The sequence below is a fragment of the Indicator indicator genome, chromosome 27, assembly GCF_027791375.1.
Source record: "Indicator indicator isolate 239-I01 chromosome 27, UM_Iind_1.1, whole genome shotgun sequence".
Classification (NCBI taxonomy): Eukaryota; Metazoa; Chordata; class Aves; order Piciformes; family Indicatoridae; genus Indicator; species Indicator indicator.
The window spans coordinates 5,423,961-5,450,880 of NC_072036.1; the positions used below are offsets into that span (position 1 = coordinate 5,423,961).

A 26,920-nucleotide genomic window follows, 5' to 3' on the forward strand; every position below is an offset into this window, starting at 1 on the left:
AATGCAGTGAAGCAATTTGATTTTTGGCAGTCCTCCTTTTTCATTTGTATTAGTCATTTTATCTTACAGCTCATATAGAAATATGTTAAAATTAATGAGATGAGAACAGAGAGAGAGAGATGGTATCCATCCAGTGAGAATATTGCTCTTTTTATTGAAGTATCTGTTTTAATTTCAAATAATCTTCCATCTTTCATTTCAACATGCTACTCATAAGGAAAATATATATATATATATATATTGTTTAAATTAATTAAGGGGATAGGGATGTAAAAGCCCTCTGACCACATGAGAATGTTTATATAGAAATATAAAAAAATAAAAGATCTACATAGATTTTGTGCTCCAAGTCTTCAGATAAAGGGCTCCTTTATTTAATTCAATGGGCCCAATGAAGAAAATATCTTGTGAAAAAACTCTCAGTTTCATTTGAAATTACTTTAATTTTGCAAATTAACTTCAGGAGGGTTCGGTCTGATTTTTTTTTTTTAAATAAGTTTTAATTACAACTTGTGTCAAATTCTTTTAGCAATTTTTTGCTCACTTTGACAAAGGCTTAGGCTTTTGCATATTTCCTTGGCTCATTTATTTAGTTTGAACATGGAAAAAAATGAAGGCTTTAATTTTAAAGAGGAAATGAAAAATGCTGTTTTCCAAGGACAAATCTGTCTTTGGCTACCAACACTGTCTCTTTTAATTCTAAGCAACACTTCATTTGGAATGTGAGATATTAAAAAGGAGGGAAACCAGCATGATGCTGTTTTCCAAACTGGTAGAGGCAGAAAAACACTTCTTCTATACAGTTTTCTTTTCCTGTGATGAAAATTATTCTTTACAACAGGCAATTATCAGATGGTGATTTATTCTATGGAAATTCCCATACAGGGAAAAATATAAAATCCATTTTTGCAGGCAGCTTGTGAATGTCTTACTAGATTAAGATTACAGAAAAGAAAAATGGAGAAAACACTGTACTGCAAACTGCTGTGTGTAAATATAGTAACAACACTTTCATAATGCTGGTGGAATAAAAATAATGCAGGAAATCCATGAAAATGCCATTCCCAAATTCCTGAAGGCAGGAAGTCTTTGGCCAGGGCCTGTATAGGTGGAGATGAAATGCCACACCAGCATCTTGCTTGTACCACCCTCGTCCCGAAGTCACCCTCTTTCAGTCAGTGAGGCTGTGATGCCCAAACAGCCCTCGGTCCTTGCCCATACCACCGACCACAGGATTGCTGTCACAATGCTTTTCATCATGCAGAAAGCCTCCCAGAGCCTTGGGGCCATTTCAAAGAGGAGCATCAGTAGTTATCAGATAGCACTTCCCCCCCTTCTTGTGCCCCCGACCACTTTCAAATGTGAGTTGGCTAAATAGCACCTTATCTAGGATTGCCTTAGGGGAGCCACACTTACTTGTTCTGCTTTATTCAGCCAAAATGTGATCTCTTGTGCTATCTCATAGCAGAAGGAAGGAAGGGAAACCTTAGGATAAGGTTAAGACAAAGACTGAAGGAAACAGTGACAAAGCAAAACCCATAGAAATAAGACAGAAATGAGGAGAAGAGGAAAACAGGAGAGATTAAATTAAAATTAATTCAAGGAGGGATATAGAGAAATTACTGTGATGTGCCAGAGAAAAACACATTCATCATGTTCCTTTTGTAGCCTCTCTTCAAACCTTACACAGAAAAGAGGGGAAAGAGAAATGCAAAGTATTCCCATGTGGAGGATCCATGTTTGACAGTCACACACCAAGACCAACTTTGCAGATCTAAACTCAACTAGAGCAAGGAAATACCAAATCTTCCTTCCATATAATTCCTGCATAACATCCCAACTGACAATTTCCCAGAAGTATCAGAGCCAACCTATGGATTTTTAATTCTGGATTGCCTTCAGCCAAAATCTGCAAGAAGCCACACATGAAGTGATTATCCTTAGTGGTATATCAGTATGTCTGTCCAGGGCACACAGGTCTGTAAATGGATAGGGTGAACAGATACTGCACAGAGGCAAAACTGCCAGTTTCTGTGTTGTGGCAGCTTTCAAACAGCATCATGCAGCTTTGCAGTGACAACACATCACTGTGTTAAGACATTAATTCTCCTACCAGAATATTCACTTTCCCCCCCCTGGAAATGGAGAACTTCTAAACTGTCACCTACAATTTTATTAGCCAAAGGTCCTTCAAAAAAGCAGCTCTCAGTTTCAGACAGGATGCATTAAAATTGGATTGCCTTTTTATCAGTTTCAACCTACAAGAATACAATAGAATGAAAGCTGTAGTGATTCAAGTTATTTCATGAGCCATATGTTTCCTCAGACTATGAGGAATCCATCTCCATCACTGCAGTAGGCACTAAGAGCAATAATAGTTTTAGCCATCCAATTTTAATCTGTCAGGCCATGCAAATGAGAGTCCCGAGAATCAAACTGAACTGTAAAATTGGAGGGAGAGTGATTTAAGAAGAAATCAACTGAGGACAGCCACTGAGATCTAGAATGCAGCATAATTAAGCTTTAAATTACTGGGGAAATTGAATGACTGAGTTGAGATCCATTAATAAGTATTATATTTTATTAAAAGTAGAGGTATCATGAACTATGCAGCATACACATTTTCAAAAGGTCAGCTCCCAGCAGCACAAAACTATTTCCAGCTCCAAAAAGCATTCAAACACCTTTGTCATAGTACAGAATGGAGATTTATTTCAGCCTTTTGGCTTCAAGAAAGCTTCAGTCTGAACTGCTCAGCTACACTTTATCTCCACAGAGGTGCTTCTATAGATACGGTTTCCTAAGAGGTAATTCCACCTTCACTTCCCTCTTCTACACTCTTGAATGGTAGTACGAACACAGAAAATTCTCCTGGGAGCCCAGGGAATTTCAATATTGTTTGAGGGAGAATTTGTCATTCTGGTTATTACTCTGGGAGGATCATAAATCACTGTTGTTGAAGTCTAACTCAGACATCAATCCCCCATCTTTTTAAAGCCATATATGCATGGTTTTCTCTGTGTTAGTTCCTACAGAGGAAACCCTGCCAGTTAAAACCAGAAATTCACAGCAACTGGGCAAATAAATAATTATTTATCATACAGATCTTGGACAAAGCCTATTTGTTCATTGTGCTATCAGGATGTGCCAGTAATGAAGAAATGTCACGGTAGTGTCTATCCTAACATCACACTTTGGAACTCTTGAAAATTCATATCCAAGGAGTAGGAAGATCAAAATCAGAAATGCAGACCCTTTCTTGGTAAGATGAAAGTGGATCTCATGTGAATCTCTTCTCAGCAAAAGAAAGTAACAGTAGCCAGAGTCCACATTACAGAGAACAACTGAATTCTGAAACCATTGGAGCACTGGGTTCAGTGCTTTGCTTCTCAGTGCAAAGCAGACAGGGAGTGAGCCCAGCAAAGAGCCATGAAGATGGCTAAGAGACTGACTACTGCTATGCTCTTAGCTCACCAATCTAATAAGGAGCAGTTCAAAACTTCATAGATTCACAGAACAGTTTGGGTTGGAAGGGACCTTGAAGATCACCTAGTTCCAAAGAGGCAAGGACACCTTCCACTAGACCAGGTTGCTCAAAGCCTCATTCAACCTGGCCTGGAACACCTCCAGGGAGGGGGCATCCACAACCTCCTTGGGAAACACGTTACAGAGTCTCACCACCCTCACTGTAAAGAATTTCTTTCTAATCTCCAGTCTAAATCTGCCCTCCTCAAGGTTCAGTCCATGCCTTTGCCCTATCCCTTGTAAAAAGTCCCTTTCCAGTTTTCTTGTAGACCTGGACAGATACTGGAAGGCCACTGTACGGTGTCTTTTTCCAAACACAGGCTTGTTTAACAAAAGATGTTGCTGTTGCTGTTGCATATGCAACATCTTCAAATGTTTGTAATTACAGTTTGTAAAACATTTGTTGGTCTATTGTTAAAATGGTATTCAAGTCCAATGCAGTATACTAAACCAGCATAATTACTTTCCACAGACATCTTAAGAATGTGCACAATAATATCCTAGTTCCTTTTCCTGCTTTTCTGCTTTTCTGACTTGGCCATGTTCTGTCTGCTTTGCTGCCCTCATGGTTTTAATTTTCTGCTTTCTTACATTACTGTCAGTCCAATGTCAGTGGTTGATGCTAACAGGAGAATTAAATCCCAGTACAGGGACGATGACATATGGTATGCCTGAAAGGACTTAATGGAAGGAAGAACCATTCTGATGGCTGTCACTTGCTTCTCAGCCATTAGCACCATACTCTGCACCATGCCATCCAGCACATACATGCTATTAGTGACACAACTGTGCAGCCACCATCCACTCGTCATTCATGCTTCAGCTGCAAATGTCCCTGCTGTGGCCACTCTGTATACCTCTAAAGGAGCCTGAAAATACAGAGCTCCTCACTTCAGTGAGAGTATCATTAAACCTTAAAAAAGCTTCTACCCTTGCCTGACTGAACAGTCAAAAGTCATTCCTCAGCCACAAAGCAAAGTGATGTATGACAAGCTGAAGCAAAATCAGAGCCAATGTTAACGAGAGTAGACATGGCCTTTTCCAACCTGTCCACTTACCAAGGGATGCAGCTGTTGAGGGTATATGGAGAGCATGTCACAAAGCTCTCACACCTCTAGAAAAAAGCAGCTTAAGCAAGTAAAATCTTCTGTTAGGTACTAACAGGTGTGGGGTCACAGCAAGAGACAAATACAGACCCAGCGTGGACAACATTTGCTGGACATTGCTAGCAATGAACAGAACTGCACCAAAATAAAATGAACAAATAATGTGTCAAATAGAGTGTTGTGTGCCTGTGTCTAAAAATCATTACTCCCCAAACATCAAATTAATCTCTTAAATAATTTATTATCGTGGTTAATTTGTCAGTTTCCAGTAGTCTATTCACTGTCAATTAAAATAGATTTAAGAATTCAGACTATCAGTGTAGGATAAAAAAAAAAAAAAAAAAAAAAAAAGGAAGCCATTTCCAATCTAGGAACCAGAATAAGTTCTTTGTGTCCTACTGGTAGATCAATTATCTATTAGGGCTGCTGCTGCTTGAATTTTAATCCACATTAGGTCATAGACCTTGAGCAAATTTGCTGTTACCATATTAAAATGGGAAAGCACCAGAATAAGCTACACAGAATAACAAAAAAGAAAAGGAAAACAAATCAAGCAAGGGGCCAATTAATCAGCCAAATGCTGACAATGGAAAGACAGGCTGCCTACTGCCAGCACACAGGGAGATATGAATTGCACAGATAATTCATTTAAATTCCCTTAAATGTAATAAATCCCACTTGCAATAACTGTAAGATCAGTTTAAATGTGTTGCATTGTTACCCTTCTTTCTGGCAATTCAGGCAAAGAAATGTGCTGCTGTGTATATATGTGTACATTGTAGTACTATAGATCTATAATACCTGTTCTCGGCCTGAATGAACATTTCCAGCCATATTCTAGATGTCAGATACCAGCTGTATGCTCAGCCATTGAAACATCCTGGCTGTGTATTTACTGAAACAGATGATTTAAAGCAATACTCCAGTCAGGTTTTTTTCTCATTTTGGAACCTGGCTGACAAATCTTCACACATAGCTGAAGCATTAGAAAAAATCTTCCATTTTCTGAACCCAAATTCCTGCATCATCATACCCACTACAGCCCTTCAGCACTAAAATTAAAAGCAGCATGAATATTTAAGTGTTTTGTGATAAGAATGCACTTGCTAAATCTGCCAGTATACAAAAAAGCAAAGGCAGCCTTAAAATCTGAGTTCACTGAAATACAGGATGGAGGGAAGGAAGATGGAAAAACGAAAGGGGGAAATTATCTCAAAATGCTTGCTAGCTATTTCTACTGCCCTAGGAGCTGTGGTTTGAGTGCTCCAAGCTTCCATTTCCTTACAAAGGCAATGTTATTTGGTTGGAATATTTTTCCTGCAGTACACAGTAGTCTCTCCTGGAGACAGGAACAAATACAGCCTAGAGGTAAATGGGGACGTGAGGTGTCTGAATGCTCCGCTCAGTACTGGCAGCCTACCCCAAATGAAACATTTCAGTTTTGAACCATTTGATACTTGCCTATGGAAAGAAAAGAAGTCTCTAGAAGCCAGACACATTTTCATTCAGTCTTGATGAAAAATTTGTGACTCTTCTTATAAAGGTTATAGTGTTAAGGTTGTAGTGTTAGAGGTTATAATGTTTCTGCTTACATTTTTTAAATAGCTACAGTGCCCTTGGGTTTGTGCCTACGAATGCAGCACATTGGAGCTATACTGACAGATCCCACTCTGATATTTGCCATGATCATACAAAATGCAAGCTAACACCAGCACCAGAAATTGAATTTCACGCAGATCTGCTGTGAAGAGTTACGTGATGACATAAATCACAGCCAGGCACTATCTGTGTGTCCCGAGACACCCTCAGTATTCAAACAGATTTCTTTGTTATTCTGAGCTGTTACACTGCTGGAAACTTCATCACCCAGTTCTGTGCCTGTGGTAGACCTCACCTGCAGGTTAATCTCCAGGTGGAACACTCAGTGCAACACAGTTGCTGGCACTTCAGTAACTGGTTCCTCTCCTTTGGACCCAACTCTGCCCCAAGGCTCCAGTGCAATTGAACAGGATTGGTGAGCTTGCTGGATCTGCTTTCAGCAGGTAAAAAAAAGCAACAGAGGTCTTGACCACATCTAGTTTTAAAAAGTCCCATGGTGCAGAGGTAGAAGCATTAACCCCTATGTCTTTGTTAAATAACAACTTGGTTAATCTCATTCTGCCCATCCAAATTCTCTCCATACTTCCAGCTGAATCCAGCATTTTTACTGAAGCGTTCAGCTGCCTCCAAGCGTCACCATGCATTGAAAAACACCACACTTGACAATTTACTCAAGGTAAGACATGATCATCATGACATGTCATCACTACAGTTAGAATCATAGAATCATTAAGGTTGGAAAAGATCATCAAGTCCAACTGTCAACCCAACATCACCATACCCATTAAACCATGTCTGTGGTTAACACTAAGAAGGTCCAATAAGTTAATAGCAAATGAGTCTGTTGAGCTCAACTCTTTGTCATTCCAGTCTTGCTCTACTGCATCTCTCTCTACTGCATCTGCAAGGATGAGTGCAAAGTTCTCCAAAACAATATTCTTCGCATACATCTCACTCACTTGAACTGTCTGTGGACTTGCACTAGTTTGACTGCATCAGGTGTACTACACAGCCTCTCACTACAGAAACAGGCCTTGCCCTACTGAAATGAAGCATAAGAAATAGCAAGCTGCACAAAATAATGTTTTACAAAGCCAGAGCACTAGCTTTACTGCACACTTACTGGCACCCAGAAGAATTCATGGAGGAGAAACTCAATTATCTACACTGTGAGACTGTTAAGACTAAGTCAAAGCCACCTAGCACTCTCCCAAACAATTTGCAAGGTAAACAGAAATCAGACACCATTCCCAAAATGCTGCTTGGATGTAACTATCTGTTTAGGTTAATAAAAACCTTGAATAGCCACCAGTGAGAAGCAGCCCAGTGTTTGTCAGTTTATCAGTTTATAAGTACAGACACTTAGACATTCTCCACTGGCTGCTGCCCATTTTAAAAGAGCCAGAAGCTCATGGAAATCTGAAGTAATTTTAAATTATTATGCCTCAAACAAAGCAAGCATATTCACTTTCAGATGTAAGCTATAGACCTTACAAATTCCATTGATTACACAGATCAAACCTTTTACATATCACTAGTGGCTACTCAAGCACTGTGAGGTCTATTGTGTAAATACCCATTAAGGAATTCTGGGAGCTGTTTCTATCCACTGTAGTAACTTCAACTGAAAAGCTTTATTTCTTTTCTTTTTACAGAATTAGTATCACATGAACACTTCTGTTCAGATCATCTGTTGTTGAAGCTTCTGCTCTCCACATTCTGTATAGTCTAAAATGGAGAACAGAAATGTCTGCAAGGTAAAAATAATTCTCCAAGCAAAATATTTGTAATTTTTACTTTCTTATCCATCAGATCTTCAGCATTCCAGTTCCTTTCCTACAGCACTGAGCAAGGTACTGTCATTTATATTTAAGGTAAGTGTTTAGTTACTAAGTTCTGTCCATACTGCCATTAACTCAGCAGGTAACATAAAGGTTTCAAGTTTAAAAGACTGGGATCAATACCAAAATTGGTACTTGGGGAAGCAAAGAAGCAGAAAGAGTCCAACTCTGAACAAAAGCTGCAAGTGAGGGACACCAGACCTTCCTGACCAGCAGATCTGGTGAAAGCACAAAAGAGACTTGGAGAACCTCAGCTATAGCAACATAACTGCTTCTGAGGAGCTGAACTCTGCATCCCCTGAGAATCAGGCTCAGTCTGATTACTTAATTAAGAAAACCAAAGCAAATAATAATCCACATATAGGGCTGTAAATGGTGATGCCAAGAGTTATTTCTGATGGTTTTGAAGAGTAAACCATCCAGGCTGTGAGACTCTCCTTTTTCAAACCAACACATCTGTCTGGAAACAGTTCTTCACTATTGAGTATCTACTGATTTATCTTTTTTTTCTGCAAAAGATGCTTCATAAGCATAACAACAAAACCAATTTATTCCCTATCATCAACAGGGTGAACAACACGGCCCCGATAGGAATAGGAGCTAAGCTAACAGAGAAGCTGAATTTGTAATAAATTAAACAATGTGATCAAGACCTTTTCATGGCTTTGTATTTCACAAGAAAAAAAAAAATTACAAGTCTTTTATTTTGGGGAAATAAATCTCTCCCTAGGGGGGGTTTGACAGAAAAGTAAATATAGATGTAGAGGCATTGAGGAAAAAAAAAATCTTTTCTAAAGTGCTGTTGTTAAACAGGTGGTGACAGATCCCAGCATCAGTGCAAAAAGTTTATCATGTGCCCTCCACTACAGCAGGAAGTTTATAAGCTGAAAGCATTGTGGCATGATTAGCAGGCTGCATATACTTTTATAGAGTCCACATAAAACAGGATTCTTCTCTGATCCTTATCCACCCCACTGAGGTGTGTTTCCCACAAAGGAGTGAAAACTGCAGATGACTTTTTTCATCAAAGCACGGGCACAAGTAAGAGCATCGTCTGCCACTGCTGTAGACAACAAGGGAAGATCAGACTGCCCTGGACATGGCTGCCAGCCAGGTAAAGAAGGTATTTTTTTCTGCTGATGTTGGATCTGAAATAATGCCTGAAGCAAGAATCAAAGCAGAAGCCAAAATTCTGAAATCCAAGCAACTCCAATTCTGTCCAACCTGGCAAGCCTATCTCTGTTTAAATCCACATCAAACTTAAACCAACTGATCACTGCCAGCTCTCCCAAGCTGCAGAGCTTCAGGAGCCTGCACCAGAGCTCACAGGAGCCTGCAGATGGGCACAAGAGAAGAGAAAGTGTGAAGACACAGAAAGGCAGCAGCATTATGGACAGGAAAGTTCAAACATTCTGCACTGGAGCATCTTGTCTAGTTCCAGAGGATGGAAAAGGGTGGCAGAGGTCTGAACCAGTTTTGGTGAAAAGCATCTGCACACTCACTGCAAATTCTTCAGTCTTTTCTGCAGGGATGGAGAGCAGCATTCATTACCTTAAAAGTGTTAACTAGAAGTGTGATTGTTAAAATTAATTAAAGATGTTTAAAAGCTGGGTTTGACTCACTCTTACGCAATACTAAGGGAAATGAGATCTATTTTAGGACTCTGAAAATGAGGGCAAAACAAATGTCACACACAAACATCTCATCCAGGCAAGGTCTGGACCTTGCCTATCCCAAATACACTCACCTGTTACCTGGGAAACAACCTGGAGATTTGACTTTTCAGCACCAACTCCTCATTTATACTTCCAGTGACTGTTTTTTTGCAGTGAGAGCTCCTATTTTCACCCCTCCTTCTCGTTTTCTTTAGCATATAAACACATTACAGAGTACCTTTCACTGCAAAATAACTCACTGTTAACCCACCTCTAGTTTACTGGTTATGCTCAAGCAACAAGATGTCTCCAGCTGCTGCATTACCCATTTTCTTTGCCTCCTTCCCAGTCTCCCTGTTCCATGCAATCTGGCCTCCCCAGCTTTCAATGCCAAAGGTTTCTGCCCTTATTCCCTACTCTGTTCCCATTGAACATCACCCCTGGAGAAGTTCCTTTACATAAATGCACTTCACTGTCATCTCTGTGCTCCATTTGTGTCTTCCACAGCCAGTCCTCTAAGATCATCAAGTCCAGTTGTCAAGGCAACACCACCATGCCCACCAAACGCCATATCTAAATGTTTTATCAACACCTCCAGGGATGGTGACTCCACCACCTCTCTGGGCAGCCTGTTCCAATGCCTGACCATTTTTGTCAGTAAAGAAGTTTCTCCTCTCATCCTATCAATTGTTACTAGGGAGAAAAGACCAACCCCCACCTCACTGTGACCTCCTCGCAGCAGTAAGGTCTCCCCTCCCATCATATTGCTTGGCTGAAAGCTCACTAACAGCACTAAGCTCAAATTCTTTCAGTTTTTATTTTCTATAGTGTGGTAGTGATCCCCACAAAGCACTCAACTTGTAAACTCACATCCTTGGCATTATCTGTAAAGTCCTGTTCTCCTCTAAAACCACAGCTCCCACTTCAAGACTAATACTTAACCATGTCTCCACACACACAGCATTGTGGGGAATATGACCCCTTTATCTTTACTAGATAAAGTAAATGCATTTTGTTGTCTAAAAATTATTCAACTTAAAGCTTTGTTTTTTTTTTTTTCTTATCAATTTGAAGAGTCCAAGGCTGTGAATTTTACTTCATGTTGAAAGGATTAAACTGAAGAGAGAAAGGAAAGGAACACAAGAAAACAGAGAAGAAAACCAGGCTGACACTACATGGGTGACCAGAATTGTGGTCTGTGTGAATCCTGACTGAATCTGACTAAAGCAGGAATGGCTTAAGTTGAAGAGACCTTAAATATCATCTAGTTCCAACCCCTCCCTGCCATGGGCAGGGACACCTCCTACTAGACCAGGTTGTTCAAAACCTCACCAAGCCTGGTCTTAAACACTTCCAGGGATGAGGAGTCCACAACCTTTCTGGGCAACCATGAGGGTGATTCCAGTGATTCACCACCCTCATAATAAAGAGCTTCTTCCTAATGTCCAATCTCTGTTCTAGTTTCCAACCACTGCCCCTTGTCCTACCTCCTTTTTAGTTTTTATTGTGTGTTCAAAAGAAAATTAAGCTTCTTAGCAAGGAGGGGTGAGAAGCAAGCAACACCTAGCCCAATGTGATGCACTTGCAGGAAAAACAATCACTGTGAATCTGATTTGCAGCAATACACTATGTGCACCAAAGTAGATTATGCCTGAGGTTTGCTGCAGAACATGGAACAAAACAAACTGTCTTAAACCAGCCTCTCCATCAGCCTGTGACTGATGCAAGCTCAAGAATGCCAAATAAAAGGCTGAACAGCATGCCAGGGCTCCACTCACTCCATCCAGCCTTACCTCAGGAAGAGGGACAGATGGTTCCAGTGACTCAGAAGAATGCCAAAAGGCTCCTGTCTCACAGCAGTAACCTATGTCCCAGCCCTGTGACAGTCAGTCAGCTATGCAAATGGTATTTTTCAAGGGCATAATTGTGAACTTGGTGCTGGTAGGAGAACACGACAGAGTGCTCCCAGGGACAGCATCTCATTTTGTGACCTGACCAAAGATAATTCTATTCTGCAGGTTCACCAGTGTAGGCCTGCATTTGAGAAGGCATGGCCTTGGGAAAAAAAAATGCTTGGCAACATGAATTACAGCTTAGTGTACTACTTTTGACTAACTTGAAATTGTCAAAAACCTTTCCAGGAAGGAGAAGCCTCAGGGAAAGCATAAAAGCTTTGTGAACAAGGCTTTATGACTTTAAAAGAAATCAATCTTAACTTCAAAATCTGCGTGGTTTTTGGTTGGTAGGTTTGGATTTTAAAACAATCCAAAAATCAGTCAGCAGCCAGGACTGATTTAGGACAAGGAAACAGGGCACAGAGCCTTTGCAGACCAAGACCTGGGCAGAAATGAAGTGCTGAGAAGAGCTGTGCCAGGAACAGCTACAGTGATGGCATTCTTTGAGCCACAATGCTGTAAGCATGTTAAGGTTCATGGGGAATAAGAATTTTATCTTATTAGAAACACATAGCACAGAATAAAAGTTATATGTTGACCCAAATGGATATTTTGGGTGGTTGGTGCACAGTGTAAGTTTTAGATGTCACCTTTATGTCCCTTAATAGTGACACAGGTACTTCTTCCAGTCTCAGGTCAGTGCACCAAACACTCAGGGCCTTGTCAGTCACAATCCAGTTTCCATTTGCCCTCCCAACCTGGAGTTGTTTCTCAAAAAATCCCTCCTAATCCACTCTGCTTCACAAAGACCCCAAAGTACTCTGCCCTCAGTCCCTTTCTCTTCTCCCCACGTGTCTCAGCCTGAGCTCAAACATCATCTCTGTGCTGGCAGCTCACATGGAGACTTCTCCAGCGCCCTTCTATACAATAACTTTAAATCACAGCTTGTTGCTCTGAAAGGTGTCCAGCTACATCATAGAATCATAGAATCATAGAATCAGTCAGGGTTGGAAGGGACCACAAGGATCAGCCAGTTCCAGCCCCCTTGCCTTGGGCAGGGACACCTCACACTACAGCAGGCTGGCCAGAGCCTCATCCAGCCTGGCCTTAAACACCTCCAGGGATGGGGCCCCAACCACCTCCTTGGACAACGCATTCCAGGGTCTCACCACTCTCATGGGGAAGAACTTCTTCCTCACATCCAGCCTGAATCTCCCCACTTCCAGCTTTATTCCATTCCCCCTAGTCCTATCACTACCTGATAGCCTAAAAAGTCCCTCCCCAGCTTTCTTGGAGGCCCCCTTCAGATACTGAAAAGCCACAATAAGGTCACCTCGGAGCCTTCTCTTCTCCAGGCTGAACAGCCCCAACTCTTTCATCTAATACAGCTAAAAGAAGAGCAGATAAACTTGCCACCCCTTATCTCCATTCTCACACACTGCAGAGCAGAGCTGAGCCACTCATCACCTTCAGGCCCTAGTGTCATCTTTGAACTCTCTCAGGCCCCATTCGTCTCATCTCTGTTTACATCCTGGAAATTTTTCTTTCATGGTGCTGCTTAGAAAATGTACAGGGCTGGGAAAGTCTGCTCATCAGTGCACCAAATTAGCTTTGCTTCCAAAAACACAAGGACATGCCTTGTCTTTTTTGACCAGAGAAGACATCAGTGCTGTAAATGCATGGGGGTTTGATCTCAGTCCTCATGTCTGCTTTCCTAGTCTGTGATTTAATGAAAGATTCAAGACTAGATCATGAAAGTTCACCACAGCAACTGCTGATGTCACTGGGAACTTGGATTCCCAGTTGAGGCTTGAAGAAAGATGAGGACCATATTGGTAATTGACCATATTTCTGACATTATTCACCTAGCTAATTAAACCACAACTTCACACCACTATATATGCTCAAAACTGAAAATGTAGCACCATTAATATGTTTAGCTATTGATGTTATATAAATTTATCCCACAAAAATTAACTGTTCAGGGAAGACACAGATTATTTACTCCTTTCCCATTCAGCAGAATAAAACCCAGAATTACTCATGCAGCTGCTTCATGATGCCATGCCTTTGATTATTCAAGTGAAAGAACTATGTGCTCTCTTCCTCAGAAAATGAAACCAAGCACTGTATCCCACATGCCACAAAATGCAGCAAAGATTTTATCCATTTAATTGCAAGCACATTTAAGCATTGAAGGAAAAAAAAAACCACAGGTTACTAACTTGGACAGCTTTGTAAAGGCACAAGTAGTGACTCTCCCCCTCCCTGCATTTGCCTTTTTTTATTTTAAGAAGAGGTAAAACTTTTCTGTATGTACAAACACAAGAACAAGAAGCACATTTAAAGCCACCAAAGTGTACATGCATTCCCCTCTTGCCTCTTTCTGAGGCAAATTACTGCTAAAAAGTCTTCATGGTAGTTTGTTGCTTACTCTACCCTCCTAAAGCAACCCAAAAGCTGTCTACTGAAGGCAGTCAGCCTCATGGCATGGAGATACCCATATAAAGGAGGACACCTGCCACACAAAACCAACATTTTCAGGCATGGAGCATGAGGGATTGTTCAGGACTTCAGCAGATATCTTGAGGGAAAAAATGCAATTATAGGAAAAAGCAAAGATCCATTACACAGCTTTGAGAAACAAAGCAATGAGTACAAACAGTTCTGCTTTGGGTAGCTACTATGATTACAAGTATTTGGATGACAGGAATGAGAATGGAGGTAGACAAATCATCTTCTCCCTGCATTTAAGTGAAAGCCCTGAGACCTGGCACTCTTCCTGAGTCCTGGACAGACAGCCAAAAGGCTGTGCAGTTTGTGGCTGCCATCCTCGGGGAAGGACATCAGAGCTGATTACAACAAAGTATAAGGCTGTCAAACGGGACTCCTTAAAAGTCACCATATGAAAGCAAACCAATTCATCAAGATTTAATGGGACAGAATATCAACAGGATGAAGGAGACAATATTTAGTAAGGTTCACCTTGCAAGTAGATGCTCAGTTTGGTTTCATTCCTACAACATAAAGCAAGAACAGACATGGTCCAAGCTGTTCCCATGGATCATCAAATAGATGCATTCTTAATTGGTTTTCCATGCAGCTCTCCTTAAAGGCTACTTTCATTTGGTACCACATTGATTTTCTCTGAAATTTCCTCCTATCACAGCTACCTTGATCAATTAGTGTGCTATAAATAGAGCGGTCAGATTCCTTTCACTGGTCTCATTAAATTGCACCCCTGCTGAATATCTGTGAAGAACAGAATTGGATCATACTGATAGCAATAGGATGAAGATGCCATCAGGTTTTCCAGAGAAAATCAATTGCTCAATATTCCTATCAAAAACCTTTGAAAAGCATGACCCAATGGAACTCAACTAATACCCAAAACATATGTCACACTTCGCTTGTAATTCTGCATCATTAAACCCCCAGAAGATAAAGGATGGGAAAATAAGTGGCAAAGGGGCTCAGCCAGTTCCTCACAGATACATAATCCTTCATCAATCCTAACTGTTTCACTGTATCCCCTCATAATTGTCCCCCTGCACTCAGCACTGGTGAGGGCACACCTTGAGTACTGGGTTCAGTTTTGGGGCACTCACTACAAGAAGGACACTGAGGTGCTGGAGTGGGTCCAGAGAAGGGCAAGGAAACTGATGAGGAGTCTGGAGAACAGGGCTCTGAGGAGCAGCTGGGGGACCTAGGGTTGTTTAGTCTGGAGAAGAAAAGGCTGAGAGGAGACCTTCTCACTCTCTCAACTCCCTGAAAAGTGGTTGGATCCAGGTGAAGGTTAGTCTCTTCTCCCAAGTAATATGTGATAGAACAAAAGGAAAGAGCCTCGAGTTGCACCAGGGGAGAGGTTTAGATTGAATATGAGAAGAAACTTCACCTAAAGGTTTCTCAAACACTGGAACAGGCTGCCACTGGATGTGGTTGAATCCCTTTCCCTGGAGGTGTTTCAAAGAGGCAGAGATGTGGTGCTGAGGGACACAGTTTAGCACCAGACTTGGTAGAGTTAGAGAATGGTTGGACTGGGTGATCTTAAAGGTCTTTTCCAACCAAAACAATTTGATGATTCCATGATCCACTGCGGACCTCAGAGGACTGGCTGTACCTTGCAAGAACATTATGAGAAGAATGCTGGAGGACTACCAGTACTTGATGATTTATCCTAGATCCTTCATACTTCACACAGTGGCTTTCAGCCAGATGATGCAGTGCTCTAAATGATGTTTTCAGTCAAAGACCTTAGCACAGGATGAAGGCACCTCCCAGCTAACTGAGAAGATTCGTGGGTAACAAGACACATTCAATGCAATATCAGGTAAGAATTAGTGACAACTCTAGTTTAAACATAGCTTTAAGGATGTCCTCTCCTGAATCACAGCAGAACCACTTTCTCCTTCTAGAAAATGTGTTCAGTGGGGAAAGTGCAAGCAGCTGAAATCTAGTTCTTCTCAGACAGAAAGCCTTCCCCAAAATGACTCTAATAGATGTACCAGATTCTTAAGATCCAACTGAAAAGAACAAGAAATCACAAACACTTTTGAAAATACAATGTTTGATCACTTATTAAAGACTGCATTTTCCAATGCCACATTCAGCCCCCTAAATAAGGGGGCTGAAGACATATTTTGTAGTCAGAACTCAAGATATGTACTCTGAGGGATTATAATACACTGTCCCTATACTTTGAGGAACAACAATAGGTGCAACCCATGAGAACACAGCCAGAACTCTTCTGAGTGAGATGATGAGATGCTACTTTCTCAGTGTCAGGCACTGAAGTTATACTCAGCTTTTTGGATTGAATGTGCCTCCCAGTTTCCACCAACAGGTTATGTGCAGCCACCTCAGACTTCAGCACATATCCATGTTTGGGTATTCCTTATGTATAGACAAAACATCATTGACTGATCCTTTTTATTACAGAGAACCCTGGAAAAGATTACACAAGCACTGTATTCCCAGTTCACATTAAAAGACATTAGAAATGGCCTTTAAGAACTTATTCTGATCTTTGCAAAAATATGCAGGAAAATAACTGGAGAGATGCATTTTTCCTAGGGTTTTGGGGTAATCTTTTTGGGAAAAAAGAAATATATATTATCCAAGCTGGACCGTGATATTTTAAGGAGTTCACACTATAATTTTTCTTAAGATATATAAATTTCTTTGTATGTTATAAATCTTTCCATTCCAGAAATACTTTAAATCAGCAGAGTAGCACTTACAGAATTGAATTGTCTTAATTTTTTCTTATGATCATGAAACAAGAGATGAGAGAAACCATCACCAGCTATATAATTTCACATTTTTATGGTGCTTTCTCCTAAAGAATTTCCCCCATGTTTCTTTTTCAACATTAGTGAAACATGACAGCAGTGTTTTTCCTGCGTTTATAACCAAAGTCAAAAGTCTGCTTTTAACCAAAGTCAAACTGGATTCATAAAAAATAATTGTTAGAGGAGAGGAACACTTGCTTAAGGAATATAAAGAAAACTCACCAAAAACATTACACTGTATTGTTTTGAAGAATGAGCTTAGCTGATGTGACAGGCACTGTGTGCAAAGGCAGTTTGTACTGAAGACAATAACAGAAAGCCAACAGAAAGCACAGCCTAATAAGATCACAGAGGATTTATGAGCATCACAGAAAACAAAGAGCAGACTGATCTCACAAAATAATTGCAAAAAATGGTCCAGCGTGTAGCTTTTTGAGGTAAATCTGAAAGATGTATTTATAAAATGGTCTGGTAACACAGGTGATTTGGATAGTATCAGAAAGAGTAATTCTGAGCTCTCCAGATCAAGAGAATCCCTCTGATTTTCACATCTCACCATCTGATCCAGATTCCACATCATTGCTGCTGTAGAGAGATACTCCATCAAACAATTCCTTTCTTTGTGTTACTGAGTGTAGCACATCAGTTCCTGCTCTGGAGCCAGGTGAAAGAGCACAGGGTTTTATAGGAGGTGACATTTTGAAATAGAACAATTAGGATTAATGATGAAAGAAAATGTGAAGAGCAGGAAGTCACAAAACATTTCCAAAGAATGTGCCAAACCTGCCTTCAGAACATTAAATTAAACTGTGTGGAATACTAGAAAATATATTGCATGAGATAATCTTGCTTAGCAGAAAGGTGAACTATGATCTTAGAGCATCTTAAACTTTTGCCTTTGACATTACAAAGGCTGAGATCTCCTAAGGAGTCTAACATGAGCTTAATGTGCCATGCAATCACCTACAGTGACAGGTTTGGGAGCAGGACACCAGAGCACTGAGACAAAAAAAAAAGAAAACCAAAACACATCAGTGAAGACTGGTGCAAAGTAGGGCAATGTCAACAGGAGTGGGATGGGGAACTAGGGAAGCAGGAGAACTGGAGCAAAGGCTGCTCAGAGGGAAAAGGGCAGGAGGAAGAGGCAGAAGTCTGTGCCAGATAGATCAAAGCACTTGAACTAAAGCCAAGAACCCCACAACTAATCACGCTTCGCTTACAGCAAATATCTGCAAAACACTGGCAAAGTGCCCACTCTCTTTCTCATGTGTGTTCACATGGAGGATGACAACCTACTGCAGGCAGTGACTCCCCTAGCTTCAGTGGCAGTGTTTGGGTGATGGATTTTTAACCCTATTAGGCATCCCTGCAGTTTTCAGTGAGGTGCCACACGGCAGAGCTTCTGAGGGTGAAAGGGGAGTTCAGTTTACTATTTCCTACCATTTGTTTCAAAGAGGTGGCAGCCTACATGATGTTACATGCATTCAAAGAACACCTAATGAGGAGCAACAAATTCAAGCCATGCTAGAGTTCAAGCTCCTGGCTTGGGGGTTCAGGATCAAGACTTCAGAACCGCTGAATCCTCCTGATCAAAAATAAATAATAGCTGCATTCCAAACATAGAAAAGGTGACTGAAAAAAATCAGACTGTGGCCTATCGCAGTGGACATCTAAATTAGCAGTTTTAAGAGTAATCTTTCAGTGGAAACAAAACCAAAACCAACCAACCAAACAAAAAACCCCAAAAAAGACCCACCACATAGTGTCCTCTCATCTTAAAAGCATGTATGTGAGAACAAATAAATTATCATTTGAAAGGCATCCAACATTTTTTTATTGATGAGCATCATAAAAGAATCTGGCAAGGAAATTAATTATTCTGCCTTCAGATAACAGCTGGGACCCCACTGAACAAAGCCTGTGTCTATGCAACCATGCCTGCAAGCAATTGAACTCGAGCTCCAGCCTTTCTCAACTGGCAGGTTAAGCCCATCCAGACAGCAGATGAGACTCTCAAACTAACAATCACTTCCAGTCTACCCTATTTCCACAGTAAATTGCTGGCAAGCCTTTCTGATTACCTTTTTAAATGTAGAGAAGAACAAATACATGCAAACTCTTATAAAATAATAATTTTTCCTCCTGGGAAAAATATCCCATTCCTCTGCTGCTACAGAACATAAGTTGCACTGGTAAGAAACTGCTTACAAGTACATTCACTCAGTTTCTAGGCTGGTCTTGGGCTCAGGGTACTCTAATATTTACAAACAGTTTAATTTGTTGATAAAAAAACAGAATGAAAGCAGCTACATGGTTTCCTAGCCCTCCTGAAAGCAGAAGATGCTCCCATTAAAAGCCTGAACCTGTTATTTTTTAATATCCTCCCAAGCACAATGTGAAGTGTCAGGACCCTATTCTCAAAAACTGGTGGAAAACTCCAGGACAGAATGAGTGGCTTTTATGGTTTTAAGTTTGGATGCAAAGATATTTTTTTTTCCCCTCTGGTGGTTTGCTGCCCACTGATACTCATTACTAGTACTGAGTAATTATTCCTTAAGCTCATTATTAATAATCTTATGCACCACACAGAGCTTGTGACTGTGTAATTACATGGAGTCAAAATACTCTTTTCAGTGGCATCCTTACTTCTGGAAATTTCTGACTTCCAAATTCTTGACACCACAACCTGCTGATTGCATAGATGCAGTCCAGAACTAGGTGGCAAAATTTAAATGCTGTCTGTGAGTATCTAAAGAAAAAAGCGAACCAACAGTGACATTAAAAAGAAATTAGTAATTCTTTACTGAAAGAGTGGCAGGAATTGGAACAGGGAATTGATGGAGTCATCCTCCCTGGAGGTATTCAGACATGTAGACATGGCATTCAGGACATGGTTTAGCAGGCATGGTGTTGTTGAGCTGATAGTTAGACTTGATGATTTTAGAGGTCTCTCCCAGCCTTAATGATTAGTGATTCAGATAATATTCCCTGTAAGATGCTGATGAAGCCCATGGTTAAAGAAAATGAGGAAACCGAGTCCTGTGCATGATGCTGCATGCCCTGCTCTACTTTACTTCAACTGTACACTGCTGCAGCAAATCTGATTTGGGATATTGTCCTTGCAATCCCTGAGAACAGCTGTTTGAAAGATGCTTTGGATAGCAATAGGAGCTGCAAGCACTGCTGTCTTCGTGTTTTTTCTGGCTTGCTTTTACATACACAGCAACAAGTTTGTTCTGGCTGATGAAGCCTTCCTTTGTTGCAAAAAAGAGTCAGTCAGTTGAAAGACCTGCCTTGTCCCCCACAACACTATGGCTCTCTCTTCCTGTGAACATCCTCAACCAAAACCAAGAGTCTTCTGCCCTCTGCAGCAATGCTGACTGTCCACATATGCTTAGCTCCCAGTTTAAATGTGTAGCATCTCTCTTCCCCCAGCTTTTTACTTAGAGGAGAAGCTCTAACATTGAGCCACCAGGAACTCTCCATTTTCACTAAGTGACCAGATTTACCTGAGTGACAACATGCAAAACAAATCTGTCATGAATGCAAATACTATTATAAGCTAAATAGAAATCAAAGATTTAAGAAGGATTTAGTGCTCCAGGCTTTAGAATCCTAAACATCAATTAATCAGTTAAAGAGTGTTATGCATAATCACAACTTTCCCTTTTACAAAGCTCACTTGCAATTACCTCTAAAGAAGCCTGTCAGAGTTAATAATAAACTCTAACTTTCAAGATCATTTTCAAATTGAATTTTTGGTCTTTGGTGCTGTTTTAACCTGCTTGGTGAAAATAATGCTCTCCTGATACTCAATAAAATGTTCATATAGGCAGCTATAAAAGGACTATCACAAAGAATCATATGCAGAAGCTTGGTGCTCAGGCAAAAGAGGCTGTGGGAGTGTCAGGAGCAGTAAAATGAAAGAAAGGTTATTAAAAGGGGAGAAAGGGAGTGTGCGTGTGTGTGTGTGCGTGTGTGTGTGTGTGTGTGTGTGTTGGAAAAGACCTTTAAGATCATCAGGTCCAATTGTTAACCTAGCACTGTCAAGTCCAGCACTAAAGCATGTCCCTAAGCACCCCTGACTTAATTAAATCAATTAAGATGAACCTGTTCTGGCAGGGGAGTTGAATTAGATGATCTCCAGAGGTCCATTCCAACTCATCACTCTGCAATTCTGTGAAGTCCCACCAGAAGTCTCATTTTACCCCATACCTTGTCCTTAACAGAGGCCAAAAAATGAGAGCCTAGAGTAGATGCAATGTGGACAGCATATGTGATAATTCCATTCAGCATTCACCTCATCTCCACCTATGCACAACCCAAGGAATACTGAACTTTGTTGTGTTTTTATATATTTAGTAATCCTCGGTTCAGTTCTCTTCCACAAACTCAATCCATTTTCCGTGAGCACAGCTCTGCTTCTATCACTCAGTTTCCCACAGCAAAAAGCTCCAAAGATTACTCTGATATTGCACAAAGGATCATTCTGTCATATAGAGCCAGGCCTCTTGCTAGTATCATCTGATGAAGCCTGTCTCTTAAAATAGAGGTAGAACATCTGCAGTTTGTCCACTCCCTCCAGCCACCCATGACTTTGTTTGTATCGTGGTCTGACCTCATAAGGGTCCCTGTTTTAAGCAGGGCACTGGACTTATTGATCTCCTGAAGTCTCTTCCAACCTGAATTATTTTATGGATACTTGTAGTTTCCCTCCACAGCTTTAATTCTTCCACTCAGAAGAATCCCTGCCAGCTTAGCTGTTCCTTATACATAAATCAGCCAGTATCTTTTGGGGTTTTTTTTTGCCCTCCAGTCCTACAGCAGTCTTTCTGGGAGAGAAAATCAGAATCATCCACAACATTCAAGATGGAAGTGTTGACAGTGGCTTCACCATTCTTCTGTTCTCCATTCTTTTCCTTACACTTCCTAACATTCAGTCATACTCAAGGCACTCAGGTGCTGCAGCACACGATGCTGTACCACTCCCTGCTTTCAGGAATCCAGCTGCTGAGTAACATGAGCTCACTCCCAAGCCCAAAATCAGTGCTTGGCTACAGAAATCAATGAATGAGGAGAAGTGGACACCTAAAGACTGTGATTCACCAACACCTATGCATTGGATACTCTGGGGAGAGCAATGCAAGGTGCTAAAGTCATGGCATGTGTTTCAGTCTCACCAAACAGTGTTTCCCTTTTTCTCTATGCTCTTAGGTACTCCCAGGCAATTAATCCACACAGATCCTTCTCAGAACACAAAGAGTATTACATGTAGCATTTTCTTATGCTCTTATTCTTCACTACAGAAGGTGTAGGAAGTCTGAGTACAAATCCTTCTTCCCACTGAAAAGGAGCAATATAAAAGCTGTAGCCATCAGCATCCACAGGGAAGAGCATTGCTCTTTTTTTTCCAAAAGCACAGGGCCAATGTATGGGCTGGGACTGATGCTTCAGAAGTCTCAGCCAAGTGCCCCAACACCCACAGGTGCCTTTTGCTTCTTGATCGTTTGATCTAAAAATCAACACTGACCTACACTGCACCCATTGCTTGGTACAGTACTGTTGGGATGGATACACTGGAAATTCACATTAATTTACAGATAATCATTGTCCTTTAATCTTAAAAATTCCATGACCAAAAGGCTCTTTTCTTGAAAATAACCACCTAGAAGGTTTTTCTCATGCACACAAGTCAGTTGGGGTATGCTTCTTTTCATGCTCCCATTTAATACATACATACATGTGCAGACAGAGTGCACAGCAGAAATTCTTTTCAGTAGAAAACTGTATATATTTGCTTATCTTACTTTCAAAAGCAATTTCCTCAAAAATAAGCAGTTGTGAAGAACCCAGAAACACCACAGCTTCTGATCAACTCTGTTTGGTATTGAATATTCTGCTCACTGAGGAAGCTAAGCAAATATAATGCAAATTTAGTGGATTTCATTCAGGAGGCAAAGGGATTTGGCTAACTTTCAGTGGTCACTAATCCCACTCTCCTTGTCCCTTTCCACCCAAGTAATACAAATATTTAAATTCCCCAAATAGTAGAGTTCAGCACTTTGAGCCCTCTTAAATCTTATAAGCCAAAATAAATTCCATTTCTCTGATTAAACAAAGAATATTTACAAAGATCATAAATAAACAGCATGCGTGAGTTGTTCTTTTTTGTACCATCTGACTAAGCACTTTTTACTTTGACATCATTCAGAATGATGTTTCTGCTAGGCATTTTTGTCCAAAAGAGAAGAAAAGTCAGTCCCTCTTGATGCTAATGGGATGTAACATTTCAGACATGAAATCTTGCAAGAAGGTGCAAATAAACCTGTGCTGTCCCCAGGGTCTCTCTGTACCATCTTTCCATCACACTTCCCTCTTATTTCCTCTCTGATCACAATTATTTTTGAAGTGAGGTTTTCCCTCCAAAATGCTCAGCAGAGGTATTTTTAGTCTTTTCCACTGATTCTAATTTATCTTTACATAGAATAATGTCTAATAAAAAGAAAAAACAAAAAAATAATTAAACATAAGCAAATCCCTAAGTCATAGGACTAAGAAAATATCACTGGAGAGTCAGTCAGTTTTGCTAGTGTAAGAATTTTAGTCCTCATTCCCTCAGTGGTTCTTCACAGAAAATTAAACACTGTATTCTGAGACCTCAACTAATTTATTCCTTACAAACACTTGTGGTAAAAGGGCATGTAAAAGTTGCATGCTTTTATCTGCTTAAAGTTATCTGCTGCTTACAGGTAACAATACCTGTCACAGGGTAGGACAGAGTCCTTGAGCCTTGAGAGAGTTTTAGCCCTCATTTGCCATTCCAGTGCCTTCTCATTCCCTCTTCTGGAGGACTTCATGCCCAGTTTTACATCTCTAGAATCAAGAGGACTGAAGACAATGAGCACAAGATGATGCCCTGGATGCTGGCCACCATTAGACTTGGGATATTTGAATACAGAACTGGAGGCAGAGGTGAATTAAGCCCATGGACTTCAACTTAGTAATGAACCAAGCAATGGTAGGAGTGCAAAGAGTCTCAGAGCCCTCCTCAGAATTGGTAGATCACTGATCATGTTTTCAGATGTAATTATCCACTACAGCTATCTTCAAAATAATCACCTCTGATTAAGGTCCAAGAAGAAACATCATCATTTGAGAACTGAGACTACTAAGGTATTTCTTCATTTTATAAACAAGAAAACAGTGGCTAGCTTTGAAAAACAGCACGCAAAAAAAGGAAAGGACTTTGAAAGCAATCAAAGGAACTGCAGCACTGTTAGAGTACAGATCTGATGTAGTTCTCAAGACCATGGAATCACACCATTGCTTAAGGAAATACAACTAAATGAAAATTGAGATCTTTGTCTCCTGACTGTCACTCCCCTTCTGTGTGCAACAGCAGGTTGAATAAGCCATTTCAAGATTTAAATCAAAACTCCATACTACTGCTATACAAGTTTCTTCAAAACTAGCAATATCAAAGCGAAGAAAGTTCACACATAAGGCTGTTATTTTGATTTATGAGCAATAAAAATGTATAAATTATAAAAACATCACAGAAAAACAAGAATATATGTCCTTGTAAAGCCAAGGCACACCACCACAGGAGTGAATTACTGATATTTTAAGACAGCAACTCAAGCTTGCACTGCAAACAACTACTTTACAGATTGTAGTTTTTCACTTTCATTAAAGATCAGAGGAGACAGCCAAGAATTATGTAGCATCCTTTCCACCAACGTGCCTGTACCATGCAAAGTGCATTTACAATGAGCAAAAGGAAATTTAAATCACTGTATACTCAGCCCCAGAAGATGATGCTCAAATTAATCCTAGTCCAACAAAAGAGCCAAGCACATGCTGAACTTTGAGCAAACAGTTCCAGCTAACTGTCTAACCAGAGTGCCCCACACTTTTCAGGGCAGTTGATGTAGAGCCTGCTCCAATGCAATCAATAAAAAAAACCCCAACCTGGCATGGCAGGAGCAAACCATATTTCACTAGCCTTGTGCAAAATGACAAGCCAAACTGATTACTTCTAACTTGCTGCTGCAGAAGCTAGAGTCTGAGTTTATGGGAAGCCAGTCACTTTGGAATAAAGATAGAAAAGTTACTTGTTAATTTTGGCAAAGGATGAGCCTACTCACCAGGAGTTACTGCAATTTAGCTGCCCAAGCTCACACATTAGTGTGTGCCACTGTAGCTTGCCTGGTCACCTGTACCTTATGTTGTTAGCCTTGCTGTTCACAAGTTCATAGATTCTTGTTTTATTGGTTTTTTTCTAGCCACCCAGATTTGTAATGAACCACAAAGCTAAGGAGAATCGGGAAAAGAAAGAAAAGAATGTTACCTGAAGGCCCTCTATGGCTAACCTAAGCATGCTTGGTGTGAGCTTGGAGGCCTGCTTGAAGGTGAAGTTGCTCCAGTCTATAATCAAAACAAATCCATTCACTTGAAGCTCAGGATCTTCTATCATGGCTTCTAAAGAGAGAAGGATGGCACGCAAAATATCCACCAGCGTGTACCTGCAAACGTTAAGGGGAGATTTGGTTAGGACAGGACCAACAACCACAGACATGGAGAAGTTCCCAGGGTTCTTGCTTTGTCCTGCTTGCCCTAAGTTTAATTCAAGGAAGCCCAAGTGTATCCCAGAAGCCATGGGTATGTAAAACTGGGAAAGTCTCACAAGCCCAGGTAGTTGAACTCGTCCTCTGGAGCAGGATTATGTGCATCCAGACTGTGAGCCAGGCAGAACGAACCACAGCAACATAAAACACCAGGAGTAAATTTGAATTTACCTGCAGATTCCTTATATGCTTTAATATCTATGCCATTTGTTAAATGTCTCTACAAACATATCTATACAACTTTGTATTTTTTTTAAAACCATAATGATACCAAAACCTGAGCCTAACACTGGAAGCCTGGAGTCAAACTTTCCTTCTATATGTATCCAAGGGATTGAAATAATGGCTTAGGAATCTTAGAAATAAGTTCTTCAGTATGAAGGTGTTGAGACTCTGGAACAGATTGACCAGAGTGGTCGTAGATGCGTCCACCCTGGAAGGTGTTAAGGCCAGACTGGATGAGGCTTTGGGCAGCCAAGTCTAGCTGAGAGATGTCCCTGCCCACATCAGGAGGGTTGGAGTAAATGATCTCTGATGTCCCTTCCAGCCTAAACCATTCTAGAATTCTACAAAATTATTCTCTTAAAAAAAGGAATTTCCACATGCTCCCCTTGTCTCTCTCCAGGCAAAGGCTAACATAGAAGCCTGATTGCTCAAGGATCTGGAAAGCAGACAGTAACTCACATTACGGCTTTGAGGTGTTTCTAGCTAAGATCAATACCAACCTTTTAAATGTTTCTTAACCACCTTCTAAGTACTGAGTACTTTGTATACCCAAATTGCCTGGGTTCAGAAGTTTGAAACATGGTATTCACTGTCTATATCATTTTCTGTGTTACATGTGGGGTTACAAAAATGTCCTGTACAATATGCAATTAGGTATTGCGTCTTACATATATGCACATAAGCTTTTCTTAGATCAATGATCTTGTTAAAGACATAATTCTATATTACCCAAGCACTGCGGAGTATAATCTTTCCTTTTTGAAGCTAAAGCACCTAATACAGCAGTTGAATAGCTTAAATATATACAGCAATGCCATCTTTAGACTGCCATATAATGAGGTTATTAATCAAATTGCAGTTTACACCATTGGGTCTTTTTCATGTGGCAAAACACATGAATTATCTGGAATTCTTTAAGAGAAATGAAAGTAGTAGTTTAAGTTTTAGCTTTTTCCAGGCTAACTATATACTTAAAAATCTTTTTTTAGAAGTAAGATGAATAGTTACTGAAATAGCTGTAAATTTGTCAGTCTGCACCACAGTATTAGACACGGCATTAGAAAGTTAAATCAGAAAATATCAGATAAGAAAACACTCCAGGGATAAAAGAAAGTTAAATCTTCAGTGGTTGTCCAGATATTTCTTCTAATAAGGC

At 40.4% G+C, this 26,920-nt stretch overlaps 1 protein-coding gene across 1 annotated transcript in view; it reads right to left on the reverse strand.

Annotated features, from left to right (window-relative positions):
* CLVS2 (clavesin 2) overlaps positions 1 to 26,920 on the reverse strand; it is a 49,480-nt gene that overhangs the window by 13,236 nt on the left and 9,324 nt on the right. Inside the window, exon 2 of the mRNA XM_054393149.1 lies at positions 25,263 to 25,437. Coding sequence (XP_054249124.1) covers positions 25,263 to 25,437 — 175 coding nt within the window. The remainder of the gene's footprint in view (positions 1 to 25,262; positions 25,438 to 26,920) is intronic.